Genomic DNA, 19,448 nt, shown 5'->3' on the forward strand with positions numbered 1-19,448 from the left:
TGGTTTTATTAAATGGGTTATCCAGCGGTGCATGCATGCTAGCTAGTGTAGAGGTCATTCAAACAATCAACAAGCATTTGCGTTTTATTATATTAAGAGAAATTCTGAAGAAAAAAACAACAACACTTCTGGGTTATTGTATTAACCAGATGACATGGTAGATGCTAGTTTAAATATACATTATTCTATTCAGCATGTACATCAATACATGTTATAGTGAAACAGGTTGAAAGGAAAGCAGAGTTAATAATGTTTCTAATAAGACGGTAGATGTTCAAAGCAATGAGCATTGTTGCAGTAACAAAACAGTATTGTTCATATCAGTATACAACGAACACTGAAGTAGTGTGTTGAGTGGAATTGAATTCATGAACAGATTTGGAAAGACCTTATTGCTTAACAATATAAACAAAGAGGTGCACGATCAGGATTGGATTCATGACCCACGTGAAGAGAAGACCCGCTTTAAATAGTTAATGTTGCTTAAATGATGTAAACGCACTATTTTAAGTCGCTTTAAATGTATATCTTCTGTTTTTCTAACACATAACAACATCCATACAGACAAAAGCGGTTAGATAATATTCAAATGCAGATGAGACAACCTGTTTAAAAGTAGCAAGTTTGTCTTAATGTAAACCCTGTTGGAGTAGTCTGGCTTCGTGCCAGATGGAAACATTGTCTATGTTATATCTTTCCAACGATTTTCTATAGCACTTCAAGGCAAGATCCAGTCTGTTTTGAAGCTCTAAGCAGTGGCCAAGCATGTTGAAGGCTGTGTCAATGTGACCATGTAGTGTTCCCATTGTATACTGATATAGGTCATCAAGTGCTGTTCTTGCTCTCCTAGGTTGATGGAGTTCCATGTAGGTGAGGTGTTGTAGGTAGTGCAGGAATGGGATGCAGTCGGTGACTACATTTTTCTTCCACCTGTTTATTGGTGTTTGTTCAGCTCCCATACCTCTTTGCATTTCGAATTTAAGATGTTGTGGGATGCAGTTTATTTCTTCTTTAGTAAAGGTAATACACAACATTGTATATTTCTTTCTTACCTCGGTGTTTGACAAGGCAACCAGTTTTTTACTGAACTCAGTGCTTGATTCCGCGCATCTTCTTCCAAGATGTGAACCACAGCACTGCCATACTTCTGGCCCTAGCAGCCCTTCACAGTTAGTCAGTACTTCTACAGCTTCATCATACTGCCCTCTGCAGTACAACATGGAGGCAAACTTCAGTCTACTTGACATAAGGTCAGAGTCAAAAGACAGCTGGTACCAGTTGAAGATATCCTGTGTGATTGGTTGTCCCTGCTCGATGCATCGAGAAGCCAGCATGGAAGCAAGATTGCTGCATAGGAATGGGGTGTACCAAGTTGCTGCTTCCTGTTCAAGATCACTTGGGGAATCTGACATATTTTGTAGAATAAACAAGTGACAAACTGTACTTTCAACTGAATTATCAGTATTCAGGTTATCCATACCAATGCTGAATTGAGCTATTTCTGTAAACAATAGGTCGTCTAGAATGTCTATACAGGTCTGGGTTTTTGTGCCTATATTCTAATATGATGCATTTTCAAGACCTGAGCATTGTAGCAATCTCAAACCAATATTGTCCATACGAGTATCAAACAAACACTGCAGTTTTGTGTTGATGAGATGTGAAATTGTGTTGCACAGTTTTGGAAGTTCCCAAATATGCAACTTTCCCGCAAAAAGGTTAACACCAGAAATTGTAAAATGTGGAAAGTACTTCTGTTTCAACCATCTTTTTAGTGTTTCCAAAAGTAGATACACACATTTCACAATATTTTCTTCCCTCCATATCTCAGCTGGATAGTTTTCGATTGTAAACATCATTGCAGTTTTAATATGAAAAGTGCTAAATCTGTCCCCAAACTCAGGCTTGAATAAAGTTTTTCTTATTATTTTGACTAGAGTATATGTTTTCAATTGAACTGGGCTAAAATCAAACATTAGAAATCGTTCCATCAATGAAGTTGAAAATCTCCACTGCCATTTCGAAAGAGGATAACTGGTTAACTTCGAAGGAACCATGAATGTTGTAGATCTACACATTGATTGTTTAGATGGGCGCTCAGTGTAGCCCTGTGGTACAAGGAAGACTCCAACCTTCCTGGCTCTGGCAAGTGTGTCAGGTCGGGGCCAGTGTCCAGGGCGTGGTCTGTGGAACATGAACTTGCATTCCTCAGGCAATTGACCGCAATAGTACGCTAATATATGGTCAACTCTTTTATCATGTGTCATTGATGGACCCTGTCTTATTAGTTCACGTGAGTCACAAAGTTGCGCTATCCCATCTTGCTGTTTAACCCAAGTATTAGCCACTAGTATTCTTCCTTCCCCATCCACCACATCATCAGGACCTATCGCTTGTACTACTGGTAGTGGACAGTCATATCTCAGTCTCTGTAAATAGCAGTGCTGAGGAGGAGTGAGTTCATTCTTCAACACCAGAAGATTTGGCATCCCATGCTGCCAGTCACTCCGTCCAAGAGCCACATGATATTTGTTATAAAAATATAAGTAGTCAGTATCAGATTCCATTCCAGTTGTTGTTGTTGCCTCAGTCTGACTGCCAAATATGAAACCCGTAGTTTTGTTTTTGTTACCAATATCGAGCAGTTTTTCCATTCTCAGGTGTATTTTCCTCCTCCTGGCAATCATCCACCTGTTTATGCCGATATCCCCCATCACCCGGGACAACCGCATTGAAAACAGTCTCTCACTCTCCCTTTCACTATCCATGGCTTGGTTGTTTTAACTTGTAAGTGTATTTATGTCCAACAGCCAGGTACACAAAATATTTATTATTGTATTTGGAATTGATTCAGTAAATTTTATAATAAAAATAAAACTTTTACTCCATTAAGTTCTAACTTCTTTTTAAATGACAATATTAAACCCGTTAGTTTCATGTGCTGTTAAATATACTGGATAGAATCTAAATATTGAGATCATATATTCCTGATCTGCCATTCAAATTCACTTTGCGGTTTACGCTGCCGTTTATAATGCTTGTGTGTGGGTTATTCTTTACATTGAGATCAGATTTCATATCTGCCATTCAAATTTCTTTTGCAGTTAAATTTTCAGTATGTTGTAAAATGTATGCTTATTGATTATCTATATCTATTTTAAGCTGTGGGCTGTTAATACATTTTGATTGCACAATGCAGGTATTAGTTACACATTATTAGGGCAAACAATCGCCTTCTTCTAGTTTAATTTGAACGCTTGGTTGCAATAATACACAAACGTTGATCGACCATATAAAAAACATTCAAGATTTATTTACAGAAATATCCTGAACTTATTGCGCATTTCGGATAACATGTAAACAATAAAGTAGTTTCTGGTGAATCAGTGCATACACTAAAAAAATGAACAAGTACATTTTACTAAAGATAAATATCAAATAAACATGCACAACAATTGCATAAGTTGAACATTCAAGATTTATTTACAGAAATATCCAGAAGTTATGGCGCCATTTGGATAACATATGAACAATACAGTACACTAAGCAAAATTTCTAAGCGTACCCTATATGTATTACTAGTATTGAAAAATGTGAATAAAATAACAGAATCACAAAACCTGTTTAGTACACAAGTTTTACTCATTTTATTGCATACATTTAAAAAAAAACTTTAAATTAGAATTATTAATTCATTGGAAATAACAATGTTAAAGTAAGTCACCCATTAAATCGAAAGTCACAAAGTACTGTCCAGGAGAGCGTGTTAAATTCAGTAGCTTGTGGGTCCACAATTTGCAGCAAAAACTGCATGGCACCTTGATTTCATTGAAACCACATATCTGTGTATGTAGTTCTGTTGGATAATGTCCCACATCCGACGAATATCACGCCATAGTTTGTCGGCATTGTGTTGTTGGGGCAAAGCCCTGACTTTTGTTTTTAACAAGTCCCACACATTTTCTATTGGATTCAGATCTGGGCGTTTGCCAAAAAAACTAGAAAACAAATGTTGTTTGTTGCAAGCATATTCTGAGTTCCCCTTGCAACATGAGAAGGCGCATTGTCTTGCAACAAATAGCATGTGGATAAATTAAAGAAAATAACTTTAATACTTCAAACGGTATTGACTGAATGTTTTTCTTGACAAAATGCATCAGAAGAGAGACTTACAAAAGGTATCCATGCTTTCAAATACTTCTCAATTCTGTAAATGTGTATTTCATTTCAATTGCTAGTAAAACCTGGATTCAGTGGCCACCTGTCTTAAGCAGCCACTTTGACCTTTTCCAAAGGGTGGCCTTTAATACAGGTTTGCCTGTAGAATTAATTCTTGATGCCTCATTCTTTCAAATATTGATTACCATGATTACTTTGTGATTAACTGTCTACTTGCTATAATGTTGTGTGTGTTTTTAACTTAATTGTATTACGGTATCAAAATAAATGCTGGTTAAACCAACATGCATCCCACTATTAGCATGATTGATTGACGTGAACCTCTCGTGTATAGTTTCAATAAGTCAGGTTGAGTCTTTCTTAACTCTGTGTGTGCCTTATTGTAATTATTTTGTTAGTTTCTTCTCATTTATGTTTATTTGGCACAAATTACAAGCATAATGATTTAATTGTCTCAAGGAGTATAAGGACAAATTTTCACTTTTTGAACATTTAATCAATGTTCTATGTTTACATCATGTAAGCTTTACATACATATAAGATTTCTTAAATAGAGAAAAAATAATTTCAATGAAAACAAATGCATGTGTTTTAATGGAAGTTTGGATAATAAACAAACAATGTAATAGTTGTTATAACAAATTGAAAGAAAAGTGCATTTATTTGAATACAGTATAACATTTGTTTACTCAATTCTGATGATTGTAATCGTATTAAAGGTTGCGAATGATGAGAGAAAGGGAGCTGAGATAGATTATCTGAAGCGGTTTGGCCCAGAGTGGGTTAAATCTGGGGGCCATCAGGACTCTAATGTAAGCAAACCTTCCCCGGAGTTTGTAAAGCAGCACCTACGCTACGCTGATCTTGTCAGCAGTGAGTATCTAAGAAATATTTAAGATGAAAATTAAATTACAAAGAGGCTGTACATGTAGCTATCAATACATACAGAGGTTACAGTCAGACCTAAAGATCATATGCGAAGCCTATATCATTTGACGTGAATAGGTTGACCGACCCTTACATAAAACATTTTCCTTGTGAATCTGTAGATGGAATTCCAAAACAAACCTTCTTATACCTGAATAACTTAGATCTCTATTGCTCATGTGTCCTGGCCCCAATTTCTCAATTTAAAAGTGGTTTAAGAAAGAAATTTAGCTAAATAAAATAAGATACTAAACCTTGTTACGTTTTCGAGTTTTAGGAGAAATTAGGCCCTAAATATTGTCTAGATGTTGCTAAACTCTGCAAAAAACACACATCCAGATGATGTAGGACTCAAAAAGATCATCACATGTACACATACAAGTATAGTTTCATAACCTCTCCTTTGTTGTAGACTCCAAACTATGTACATGAGCTGTTATAAGTAGCCCTGCCTTTTGCATATAGAATGATTAAATTCAATTTATATTTAAACTGGAAAATGTTTCAATGTATTTTTTTTTGCAAACTTTTGAAATAATTGATTGTTCATATATATACCATTGGCATTGGCTGTTTTAAGTAAAGGTCACATGATCTTAGTGCTTTACATAAAACATTTAAAAGAGCAGGGTGCAGCAGAAAAGGGACAGTTACTTAGGTTTAAAAGAGCACTTATTTGTCACCTAATGTTATGGATTGTGCTTAATTGAAGTAATAAATTTTAACTGCCAAACATGAAAGAAAAAAAAAAATTTATATTTTGTATCAAGCAAAAGAAATAATTGTTAATCTTAAGCATTTAATTCAGCAGGGTACACATCCTGGTCTCCATAAGGGCAAAAGAGTGCTACCAAAAATTAAAAGGGTGCAAAACTCTGCTACTACTCTTAAAGGGGCTGTCTCACGTATGATAAAATAGCGAAAAAAAAAGAAAATTGTCGAAAACTGACATAAACTTGGCATCGATGTGTACAATGCATTGAAACTTACTAACTGAAGTATCACATAGTTTACAATTTATTTCGTATTTGTCCATTAAAAAAAAATACTGGGTATGTCTACCAGGTAGAATTCATTCCTTATGCGTGATTGGCTAGTCGGTGTTATCACGTGATATTACCGAGGTAGGTTTATAGCTTAATTATGTCACCCGATTAGAATAAGCCTTTGTAGCGCAGAGAGTAAGACGCTGGACTACAAATTTGGCGACGCGGGTTCGTACCCGGTCTCCGACACAATTATATTTTTTACATTTTGGTACTTTTTTTACAATTATACTATCAAAGCGTTACACATTCTATAAGATAATTGTCCTGAGATTCGTTACTGAATTTTTTTTGGTGCCAATCTTTGACACAGTCCCTTTAAGCAAAATCTCTATGACCTAGACATTTGACCTATTATTTATCTTAATATTTATATCCTAACATTTGTACAATAAAGAACAAAATAATATACTTTTAAAACATACATTTTTTTGTGTTTATGTTTAAATACAATTGATGTGTAGATCTATAAAAAGAAGCTAGTTTTTTAATTGTTGTTTTAAAATGTAAATTTCTCGTAAGAGTATAAAATGTATATTTCTTGTAATGAACAGTTTGGGGAGCACCTGAGGACTCAGAAATGAAACAGCAGTCGACAACGCTGAAGAGCATTCTTATAAGTGAGTACTGAGCCTATGCTGAGACCTGATGGCAGCAGTCAAACTTGCGGTACTATTTTCAATGTTCATTTTTGTGTCGTCTGCAAAGCATGGCAAACACATAAGGATTGCTTTGTACTCTGGCAGTGTCTGCGTCACATATTCGTTTTGAATTAGTTTTCCAGCATACGGTGTACAGTCTTCAAATATGGGATATACAGTAGAACTGTGGTCGTTCGTACAGGCGGTCGTTCGAGAACCAGCACACCAAATGAAAAAAAATGCCAAACACATGTGAAGTCTTACGTGTTTGTAAATACAAAACAGTTTTGCATTGTGTTGAAATGACCACCTGGTAATGCTATATTTGTTTGTAAATACAAAACAGTTTTGCATTGTGTTGAAATGACCACCTGGTAATGCCATATTTGTTTAAAAATACAAAAAAAGTATTGCATTGTGTTGAAATGACCACCTGGTAATGCCATATTTGTTTGTAAATACAAGAAAGTATTGCATTCTGCTCTACTGACCATGTGGTAATGCCATATTTGTTTGTTAATACAAACAAATATTACATTGTGTTGAAATGACCACATAATGACGCCATGTTTGTTTGTTAAATTAAACAGTTATTTCATTTACCTTTATATGTTACTCATTGCTTTGACATGTTGGTACCATGTTTGAGAGTGCTTCAAGTTTTTGCATCTATGCAACTCCCATATCAGAATAGTAACTTATAAACGGAGCTTAACGGTTGAATAACAGGTGAATAAATTACAAAGAAATAACTTATATCAAACGGTATTGATTGAATGTTTTTTTTTACTACATGCATCAGAAGGGAGATTAAGAAAAAGTATTCATGCTTACCAATACTTCACAATTCTGTAAATGTGTACTTTGATCGCGAGTACAACATGGATTTAGTGGCCACCTGTCTTAAGCAGCCACTTTGACCTTTTCCAAAGGGTGGCCTTTTAATACAGGTTTTACTGTAGAATTAATTCTTGATGTCTCATACTTTCAAACATTGATAACCATGATTACTTTGTGATTATCTGTCTCCTTTCTATTATGTTGTGGGTTTTTAACTTAATTGTATTATCAAAATAAATATTGGTTAAACCAACATGCATCAACTATCAGCATGATTGATTGACGTGAACCTCTCGTGTATAGTTTCAATAAGTCAGGTTGAGCCTTTCTTAACTCTGTGTGTGCCTTATTGTAATTCTTTTGTTAGTTTCTTCTCATTTACGCTAATTTGGCACAAATTCCAAGCAAAATGATGTAATTGTATCAAAAAGTGTAAAGAATTTTTTTCGCTTTTCAAGATTTTATCATTTTTCTATGTTTACATTATCTAAGCTTTACATACATTGAAGTTTTCATAAAAAGAGAAAAAATAAAATCAATGAAAACGAATGCATGTGTTTTAATGGAAGTGTGGATAATAAATAAACAATGTAATCATTGTTATAACAAATTGAAAGAAAATTGCATTTATTTGAATACAGTTGTTTACTCAATGCTGATGATTGTATTCATGTTCAAGGTTGCGAATGATGAGAGAAAGGGAGCCGAGATAGATTACCTGAAGCGGTTTGGCCCGGAGTGGGTAAAATGTGGGGGCCATCAGGACCTTAATGTTAGCAAGCCCTCCCAGGAGTTTGTAAAGCAGCACCCACGCTACGCTGATCTTGTCAGTAGTAAGTATCTAAGAAATTGAGATGAAAATTAAAATACAGAGAAGCTGTTGGACTAAAAGTCATATGTGAACCCTAAATCATTTTACATGAATAGGTTGACTGCCCCGAACACAAAACATTCTCGTTGTAAGTCTGAAGATGAAATTTCCAAACAAACCTACTCATACCTGAATGACTTAGATCTGAATTGTTCACGACTCCATGCCACAATTTCTCCTACACTCTGAAGTCATTTATAACATGATCAAGCTAAGCTCACTATTTTCATTTTGGTATAAACTGGTATAATTTCTCCTTTTAAAGAGTTTTAAGGCAAAAATAGGAGATTATATTCAGATTTTCACTATAAACTTTTGTTTGGAAAAAAATGGTTTCAGAAAGAAACTTAGCTAAATAAAAAGAATTTTTATAGAAATTTGGCCTTGAAGATTGTCTAGATGTTGCTTAACACCGGCATCCAGATGATGTAAGACTCAAAAAGAGCATCACATGTACACATACATGTGTAGTTTCATAACCTCTCCTTTGTTGTAGACTCAAAACTATGTACATGTGCTTTTTTATAAGTAGCCCTGCCTTTTGCATATAGAATGATTAAAATCAATTTATATTTAAACTGGAACATGTTTCAATGTATTTTTGTTGCATAAAATTATCAAACTTTTGAAATAATTGATTGTTCATATACCATTGGCAATGGCTGTTTTGAAGTAACAGTCACATGATCTTAGGGGTCTACAGATTTGAAAAAGATCAGGGTGCTGCAAAAGAGGGACAGGTTACTCAGGTTGAAAAGGGCACATTGTATCAAGCTGTGATGAACTTGAACAATATGGATTTGTCAGCTAATGTTATGGATTGTGCTTAATTGAAGTAATAAATTTCAACTGCCAGATATGAAAAATTTATATTTTTTTATCAAACAAAATATTGTTAATCTTAAGCATTTAATACTACGAAGGCAGCAGGGTACACATTCTGGTGTCTATGAGGGCAGAAGGGTGCTATCAAAAATCAGTAGGGTGCAGCACCCTTCAATAAGTCTTTAGCTAAAACCCTAGGTAGCAGAAGGGTGCAACCAAAAGAACAGGTTGCAAAACTTTGCAGCTACTCTTTAGCAAAATCTGTATGTTTTTGACCTTTGACCTATTATTTATCATCTTAATATTTATATTCCAACATTTGTATTATAAATAACAACATAATCTACTTTTGAAACATACATTTTTTTTATTATACGCCCAAAGGGTCGTATTATGTTATGGCCTCCATCGTCTGTCTGTCCGTCCGTCTGTCCGTCCGTTAGCAATTCCGTGTCAGGGCCATAACTTGTTAACTAATAAAGCGATTTTCAAATAACTTTATACAAATCATCAATACATTAAAAGGATGTGTCGCGCACAATTTCCAGGTCCATACCTCAAAGACTAGAATCACCATGGGGGTGCGTTAGCAAATCCGTGTCCGGGCCACAACTTGGTCACTAATAAAGTCATTTTCAAATAACTTTATACAAAGCATCATTACATTAAAAGGATGTGTCGCGCGCAATTTCCAATTATTATATGTTGTAAAAAAATACTGTTGAACAAAGGTTTTTATTAGCACTGCTAACTTAAGTATCATTAAAGTTTCAATATTGGAAGTTTAAGCCTAGTAAGCAGTATACTAGCATAACCTAAATGTTTATTAAAGACCTCAAGCCGAATCTTCTTCGGGCGTATAATGCTCCGTTTCGCGGTGCTCTTGTTTGTGTTTTAATACAGTTGATATGCATATCTATAAATAGAAACTAGTTTTTTAATTGGTGTTTTAAAATGTAAATTTATTGTAAGAGTATAAAATGTATATTTCTTGTAATGAACAGTTTGGGGAGCACCTGAGGATTCAGAAATGAAACAGCAGTCAGAAACACTAAAGAGCAGTCTTATAGGTGAGTACTTCAACACTGAAGAGCAATCTTATAGGTGAGTACTTCAACACTGAAGAGCAATCTTATAGGTGAGTACTTCAACACTGAAGAGCAGTCTTATAGGTGAGTACTTCAACACTGAAGAGCAATCTTATAGGTGAGTACTTCAACACTGAAGAGCAATCTTATAGGTGAGTACTTCAACACTGAAGAGCAATCTTATAGGTGAGTACTTCCAACACTAAAGAGCAGTCTTATAGGTGAGTACTTCAACACTGAAGAGCAATCTTATAGGTGAGTACTTCCAACACTAAAGAGCAGTCTTATAGGTGAGTGCTTGAGCCTGTGCTGAGACCAGATGACAGCAGTTAAACCTGCGGTACTATTTTCAATGTTCATTTTTTGTGTTGTCTGCAAAGCATGGCTGACATTTATGGTTTAGATAGTATTCACATAAATAAATATAGAATTGCCCTTACAAAATTTCGAGTTTCCTCACATGACCTATTAATCGAAACGGGAAGACATCATAACATCCCAAGAACAGATAGAATATGTACCTTTTGTAATATGAATACCATCGAAAATGAATATCATTTTCTTTTAGTATGTCCAAAATATCACAATCTACGAAAACAGTTCTTTAAACCATACTTTTGCCATTGGCCAACAAAACAAAAATTTATTACCCTTTTGTCCTCAGACAGCGGAAAAACTATACACTGTGTTAGAAAATATCTATATCATGCATTTTTGTTACGATCAGAACCTAATTATGTTGAGAATTCATATGATATATAGTATACTTCTCTATTGACTATGTCTTTGCACTTCACGATGATTTGTTTCATATGATTTATTTCATATGTTTTGCATTTTGGCTATAGATGATATGTCATTTAATGCTGAATAAATATTATGTTATGTTATGTTATGTTATGTTATGTTTGCTTTATACAGTGGCAGTGTCTGGGTCACATATTAGTTTTTGAATACTTTTTCCACCATATGGTGTACAGTCTTCAAACATGGGATATACATTGGTCATCGACAGTAGATTACATCTGTTGATTATGGGATCAATGGGTTTAAGGTGAAGGTCATGGCGACCTTGACTAGAAAAGTCATTGGCGCTCCTGACAAGAACACATCGGGCTTCTGGAATTCTAGTTTTACAATGAAGGATAGCTAAAGCATTTACTGTAAGCTTTAAGGATGGCTGGCGTATTAAATAGTTGTATGTAGCTATGATGTAATTGTCTGCCTCCCATCCATGTAGTCTGCCAAAAGGGTTGCCTTCCATGACGATTACAGACAAGGGAATACAAATTATTCAAATTTTGAGACTCACAAATTCAGTTAATATGATATCATCCCTACTTGGTCAAAATATATTCTGATAATTCTCTTAAATTAATTGTATTAAAACTATGATAAATAAAATTCCTATTAACTTTTCTTAGATGAATTTGAATTATAGCAAAATGAATGAACATATACAATAAACCAACATAAAATAGTTTTCCCATAAGAAGACTGGAATCGGTTGACTGCCTACCAAACTTTTGACCAGTCATAAAGCAAAAACTATTGTTTATATAGGAAGACTGTAAATGTATTCAATATTAACACTGTTTCAGGTGTGAAGATCATCTGCCCTGACCTGGCGGACAGTAAAGTGCTGGAGAAGAAGCTCCCTTTGACCATGACTGTGGGGAAACTGAAGGCCTTAATCTTTAGGGTGTTCAAGATTGACTCTGATATCAAACTTTTCTACAAAAGTCTCAAGGTATTAATGTTATTATTGGCTTTATTGATATATTAATTCTTTTCCTGGGGATCAAGGCATTGTGAATACTTTGCAGGCATTATTACTTTGCACACAGAATTTTTCAAACAAATAAAAATAGAAATGAGAATATAACCATGACTGTGAGCCGACTGTTCAGAACTTTGTTAAAGTGAACAACGTCTTTAACTTCGTCATCGTCTCCGCTGTACTTGTTTATATTTAGATAAGTGAACGGATCATAGAATATTTTTTAATTGTGTAATTAAATGATGTCGTTAATCACGCTGTGTACTTTAACAAAGCTAGGTACTATTTTAGGAATATTTTATAAATGCAATGAACACATTTTGTTTCTATTTAATATAAAAAAGAAAACACCCTTGCTTTGATATGACGTTTTATTTTAAATACAATGTCAGCCATTAGTTCAGTTAATGCAAACAGTCGCTCACATTAGCTAACGGGTATGTGCTACTGTATAAATACAAAACAAAACAGTTTGCATATGTAAGTGACTGTTAGCCCTAACTAAACGCAGGGCTGGGCTTATATTCACTAATTAAATGTGTTTGAATCTCATACTCTGAAAAGTGACTTTTTAAATGTTTCAAGTACCTTTGATATACTTGTTTCTTTTGATAAAAGGTGTGTTGTTATTAGAAAACATGCGTTTTAATCATATTTAGTTTTCTAAAAATACCATTATTGCTTTTTGAATATCAAGATCTGCTGTTTAGTGTGTCGAGCTTAGACTCAAGACTTTAGTAAAACCAGACATGTATTATGTTTATCAATCGTTTGACTACATGGAGATTTAAGATGAAGTTTGTATTTATTTGACTGCAATTGTTTGTGTTTTATTTAATTTCAAATACTGTTGAGGGCATTTAATATTTAAAATGATTGATTTTTCAATTTATGCTTATACCATTATTTGATGGTCAAACTCAAGGAAACGATACTAGTCCAGTAGGTTCCACTCAAATATTTGGTTAATGTGTATTTTTAAATGCTCAACATATTTTTTTTGCTTTCAGAATGCTGACCAGAATTTGGAGTATGAGCTGGACAATGACCAGAGCTTCCTATCATTCTTTGCTATTGAACAAGGCGACACTATTATTGTCAAATTATGATTGACCTTCAATTGACTAAAACTCCTTTACACATTTAGACAGTGTTTCCTAATATGTATGTTGTTGATCAAGGGGATACTCATTGTCAAGTTAAAACAGACCTCTGAAATGACAGCTGAAGGTTGCTGAGTTTATAATGGTCTGCCCATGCTTATTGGCTGCATTCATGATTGCTTGTCCCCATCACATAAGGTGTATTTTTATGCCAAAAGTCGGTGAATGTTTTTATCAGTTCTGTTAATCTGTTCAATCTTCAAAGAGTTATATCTATGTTAATATACAGGCGCATAGCTGCCTATACGCAAGAAATCAGCTGAATCCTAATGATTCTGACAAAACAAATCAGCCAAAGTTGCAGAATGCTAACTTGACTACATGATCCTTAAACTATCCATTTTCCAGTACTAAATAAAGCACCTCAGAACGCACAGAATGCACCAGATTTCACCATTGTTTTCAAAAATTTCCGAGGGGGCATGCCCCTGGACCCCGTAGCACAATTATGACTCCACATATAAAGAGGGCTAGCTACGCCCCTGATTTATGCCATTGAACAAGGAAACAAACCACCAAAGTTTTCAAAGCAGGATAATATCAGATATAGTTAGTTAATATATATCATAAAACAAAGGGACACTATCGTCTTAAAGGCCTAGTTTAAGCCTTCTATAAGTGACCCCCCAAAACCGTGTATTTGTACACAAGCTCTGTTAATTGATCTTATTGCCTAATTGTCTTATCAGATCACAAATCTGAGTATTCTGCTGTGCAGTTGTGGAAGTTTTATTATAAAAATGGTCCCTAAATGGCCCTGAGCCAATAAACATATACACAGGAAATTGGCCCCTACTGTGACACCAGTGCAATTTGCAGGAGATGCACAGCAGGGGATTATCTAGCCAAACATTCCTTAAACTAGGCCTTTAAAACTGTGATCATCTTGTTGTGACTAAGACATTTTTATGTGTTTATTTATTGTTATACCCCCACAAACGAAGTTTGAGGGGGTATATAGGAGTGAGCTTGTCGGTCGTCGGTCAGTCGGTCTGTCGGTTTTCATGGTTTCCGGACGATAACTCATGAAAGGCTAGACAGATTTGAAAAAAAATTGGTACACAGGTGAAACATCAGAAGATACAGGTCAAGTTCGATATTGGGGCTGGTGGGGCCAAGGTCAAGGTCACTGTTACTAAAAATAGAAAAACGTTTTCCGGACGATAACTCATGAAAGGCTAAACGGATTTGAACAATTTTTTGGTACACAGGTGTAACATCAGAAGATACAGATCAAGTTCGATATTGGGGCTGGTGGGGTCAAGGTCACTGTTACTAAAAATAGAAAAACGGTTTCCGGACGATAACTCACGATAACTCATGAAAGGCTTGACAGATTTGAACATTTTTTGGTACACAGATGTAACATCAGAAGATACAGGTCAAGTTCGATATTGGGGCTGGTGGGGCCAAGGTCAAGGTCACTGTTACTAAAAATAGAAAAACGGTTTCCGGACGATAACTCATGAAAGGCTAAACGGATTTGAACAATTTTTGGTACACAGGTGTAACATCAGAAGATACAGATCAAGTTCGATATTGGGGCTGGTGAGGTCAAGGTCACTGTTACTAAAAATAGAAAAATGGTTTCCGGACGATAACTCATGAAAGGCTTGATAGATTTGAACATTTTTTGGTACACAGGTGTAACATCAGAAGATACAGGTCAAGTTCGATATTGGGGCTGGTGGGGGCAAGGTCAAGGTCACTGTTACTGTAAAAATAGAAAAATGGTTTCTGCTTCATAACTTTAATTGGGCATGAGATATTGTGATGAAACTTTCTGTATAGGCAGCCTCTGTGAAGACAATGCTTGTGATTGAAAATGGGGCCAGTGGAGTAAAGGTTTTTGTGCACTGTTACGAAAATAGAAAAACGGTTTCCGGACAAACAATACAAGCATGATAAAAGAAGATGCAGTGTGCAGTAACCTTGGAGTTATGGCCTCTTTTCAAATGATTGGTTTGCCATTCCTGTGTCCAGGCGGCATTTGGGGGTATTCGTCACTCCTATGACAGCTCTAGTTTGTTATTAGACTTGTCAAGCTGTGACAGATTGAAGCATTGTAAATGATTACAGCTGCTTAATGAATTAATATCATGTTCATGTAACAGTATTCTTATTACATTCAGGCTCGGCATGATCATACACAATTACATTTTACACTGTATTGCTATGATGAAATACGTGTGGCTGTTATATGGTGATATGGATACATAATGTTCAATTTAAAACATGCTGAATAATTACAAATAAAATTAAATAACCTTGGGCGGTTATTCACTAGCGTCTTGAGTCTGATCTTCAAAAAGCGCCCTGTCATATCCCTTATATTAAAATAACGGCTCTGAATATGGAACGGATAAATATCGTGCTTTAAACATTAACTGAATTTAAAGTTTATTATTTAGAACATAAAACTCCTTTTCGCCAAGATAACAATGCATCCACATGTAATGGAACTATATTTATTATTTGTGGCTTTTTAAAAAAAATGAAATGTGCTTTACTGAATCGTCAGCCAACATTGTTATGGCATTGCTTTCTCAAAGAATATCATGAGACGAACAAATGTTGATGTTAATCACTTGGTTTTTAGTTCAAGAAGAAGTGTTTATGGTCATGTTCTTGCAGACGGGGTTGCTAGACAGATCCTGATTTAATCATTTTAAATTCAAACGCCTCCGACTATAACGCGATCGTTAACGTTCCTTGAAGTCATTAATTGGTTTTATAAAATGGGTTATCCAGCGGTGCATGCATGCTAGCTAGTGTAGAGGTCATTCAAACAACCAACAAGCATTTGTGTTTTATTATATTAAGAGAAGTTCTGAAGAACAAAAAAAACAAAAAAACACAGGTCTGGGTTATTGCATTAGCCAGATGACTCAGTAGATGCTACTTTAAATACTTTTTCATGTATATCAAAACATGATACATTGAAACGGGTTAAAACCAACGAAGAGTGAATAATGTTCCTTAGGTAAATGTTCGAAGCAATAGCAAATGTTGAAGTCACCTGTCAATAATGTTCATATGAGTATTAAACAAACACTGAAGTATTGTGCTGAGCGGAATTCAAATAATGAACAGTTTTGGAAAGTTCAGCATGGCTAAGCAAAAGATACCATGTTGTGCACGATCAAGACTTGGTTTAGGACCTGACCTGCCCACGTGTAGAGAAGACCCACTTTAAATATTCATTGTTGCTTTAAAAGTTTTAAACACACTATTTTAAGTCGTTTGATATAAATATTTTCTGTTTTCCAACATACAGAAACACCAATATAAAAAGTGACTAAACCATATTGAATTCAATATGAGACATGTTTAAAAGTGGCAAGTTTCTCTTAATGTAAACACTGATGAAGTATCCTGGCTGCGTGCCAAATGGAGACACTGTCTATGTTATTTATTTCAAACAACTTTCTATAGCACATCCAAGCCAGGTCCAGCCTGTTTTGAAGTTCATAACAATGGCCCAGCATGTGGAAGGCTGTGTCAATTTGGATATTGACTTTGTAAAAACTGGCATAGTATCCTGGCTGCATGTCTGCTGGAGACATTGTCTCTGTCATAGATTTCTATTGATCTGCTATATCACATCCAAGCACTGGATATCAGATATGTAAAACTTATGAAGAGTCAATATTGCATGCCACAGCGAAGCATTCTCTCTGGGATAGATTGTCAATGATTTGCTATAGCACATCCAAGCCAGGTCCAGCCTGTTGTCAAGTTCATAACAGTGGCCCAGCATGTTGAAGGCTGTGTCAATGTGGCCACCGACCGTCCCAATTGTGTACTTGTGTAGGTTATGAAGGGCTGTTTGTGCTCTCCCATGCTGGTGGAGCTCCCTGTATGTGAGGTGTTGTAGGTAGGATAGGAATGGGACACAGTCAGTGACTACATTTTCCTTCCACCTGTATATGGTTGGTGTTTGTTTAGCTCCCATACATCTTGACATTTCGAATTTAAGATGTTGTGGGATGCAGTTAATTTCTTCTTTAGTAAAGGTAATACACAACATTGCGTATTTCTTTCTCATCTCGGTGTTTGACAAGGCAACCAGTTTTTTACTGAACTTGCTTGATTTCGCGCTTCTTCCAGGATGTGAACCACAGCACTGAAACACTCCTGGTCCTAGAAGCCTTTCACAGTAAGTCAGTTCTTTTTCAGCATTATCATACTGCCCTCTGCAGTACAACATGGAGGCAAACTTCAGCCTACTTGACATAAGGTCAGAGTCAAATGACAGCTGGTACTTGTTGAAGATATCCTGTGTGATTGGTTGTCCCTGCTCGATGCATCGAGAAGCCAGCATGGAAGCAAGAGTGCTGCATAGGAATGGGGTGTACCAAGTTACTGCTTCCTGTTCAAGGTCACTTGGGGAATCTGACCTTCTTTGTAGAATAGACAAGTGGCTAACTGTACCATCAACTGAATTATCAGTATTCAGGTTATCCATAATCAGGTTATCCATAATAATGCTAAATTGAGCTATTTCTGTAAACAGTAGGTCGTCTAGAATGTCTATACAGGTCTGGGTTCTTGTGCTTATATTCTGATATGATTCAAGACCTGAGCATTGTAGCAATCTCAAATTAATATTGTCCATACCAATCACCAAACACTGCAGTTTTGTGTTGATGAGATGTGAAATGATGTTGCGCAGTTTTGGAAGTTCCCAAATATGCAACTTTCCCACTAAAAGGTTAACACCAGAAATTGTAAAATGTGGAAAGTACTTCTGTTTCAACCATCTGTTTAGTGTTTCCAAAAGTAGACACACACATTTCACAATATTGTCTTTCCTCCATATCTCAGCTGGATAGTTTTCGATTGTAAACAGCATTGCAGTTTTAATATGAAAAGTGCTAAATCTGTCCCCAAACACAGGATAGAATTCAGTTTTTCTTATTATTTTGACTAGAGTGTATGTTTTCAATTGAACAGGGCTAAAATCAAACATTAGAAATCGTTCCATCAATGAAGTTGAAAACCTCCACTGCCATTTTGAAAGAGGGTAAGTTGTTAACTTTGAAGGAACCAAGACTGCTGTAGATCTACACGTTGATTGTTTAGATGGGCTTTCAGTGTATCCCTGTGGCACAAGGAAGACTCCAGCCTCCCTAGCCTTGGCAAGTGTGTCAGGTAGGGGCCAGTGTCCAGGGCGTGGTCTGTGGAACATGAACTTGCATTCCTCAGGCAATTGACCGCAATGATGCGCTATTATATGGTCAACTCTTTTATCATGTGTCATTGATGGACCATGTCTTATTAGTTCACGGAAGTCACATAGTTGCTCTATCCCACCTTGTTGTGTAACCCAAGTATTAGCCATTAGTATTCTCCCTTCCCCATCCATTACATCGTTTGTTCGTCTTTCTGCTTGTACTGCTGGTAGTGGGCAGTCATCTTTCAGTCTCTGTAAATAGCAGTGCTGAGGAGGAGTGAGCTCATTCTTCAACACCAGAAGATTTTTCTTCCCATCCTGCCAGTCACTCAGTCCAAGAGCCACATGGTAATGGTTATAAAAATATAAGTAGTCAGTATCAGATTCCATTCCAGTCGTTGTTGTTGCCTCAGTCTGACTGCCAAATATGTAACCCGTAGTATTTTTGTTACCTAACGAGCTACCAATATTGATCACTTTTTCCATTCTCAGGTGTATTCTCCTCCTCCTGGCAATCATCCAGCTGTTGACCCCGATATCCCCCATCACCCGGGACAACCGCATTGAAAACAGTCTCTCACTTTCCCTTTCACTATCCATGCTTGATCGTTTTAACTTAGTTTATTTATGTCCAACAGCCAGGTACACAAAATATTTATTATTGTGTTTGGAATTCATTCAGTCAATTTTCTAATAAAAATAAAACTTTTACTTCATGAAGTTCTAACTTCTTTTTAACTGACAATATTAAACCCGTTAATTTCATGTGAAATATACTGGATATAATCTAAACATTGAGATCATATTCCTGATCTGCCATTCAAATTTACTTTGCGGTTTACGCTGCCGTTTATAATGCTTGTGTTTGGGTTATTCTTTACATTGAGATCATATTTCATATCTGCCATTCAA

The 19,448-nt window shown here is 35.7% G+C and overlaps 1 protein-coding gene across 1 annotated transcript; it reads left to right on the forward strand.

Moving 5' to 3' along the window:
• The first annotated feature begins 6,744 nt into the window (after window positions 1-6,744).
• Window positions 6,745-14,389, forward strand: LOC128208996 (tubulin-specific chaperone E-like). The gene is made up of 5 exons (XM_052912782.1): window positions 6,745-6,772; window positions 8,313-8,466; window positions 10,334-10,399; window positions 12,019-12,167; window positions 13,208-14,389. The coding sequence occupies exons 3-5, from the start codon at window positions 10,360-10,362 to the stop codon at window positions 13,304-13,306; spliced, it is 288 nt and encodes a 95-aa protein (XP_052768742.1). The 5' UTR covers window positions 6,745-6,772; window positions 8,313-8,466; window positions 10,334-10,359; the 3' UTR covers window positions 13,307-14,389.
• Window positions 14,390-19,448: the final 5,059 nt, after the last annotated feature.

The sequence above is a fragment of the Mya arenaria genome, chromosome 11 (genome assembly GCF_026914265.1).
Source record: "Mya arenaria isolate MELC-2E11 chromosome 11, ASM2691426v1".
In the NCBI taxonomy this organism is placed as follows: Eukaryota; Metazoa; Mollusca; class Bivalvia; order Myida; family Myidae; genus Mya; species Mya arenaria.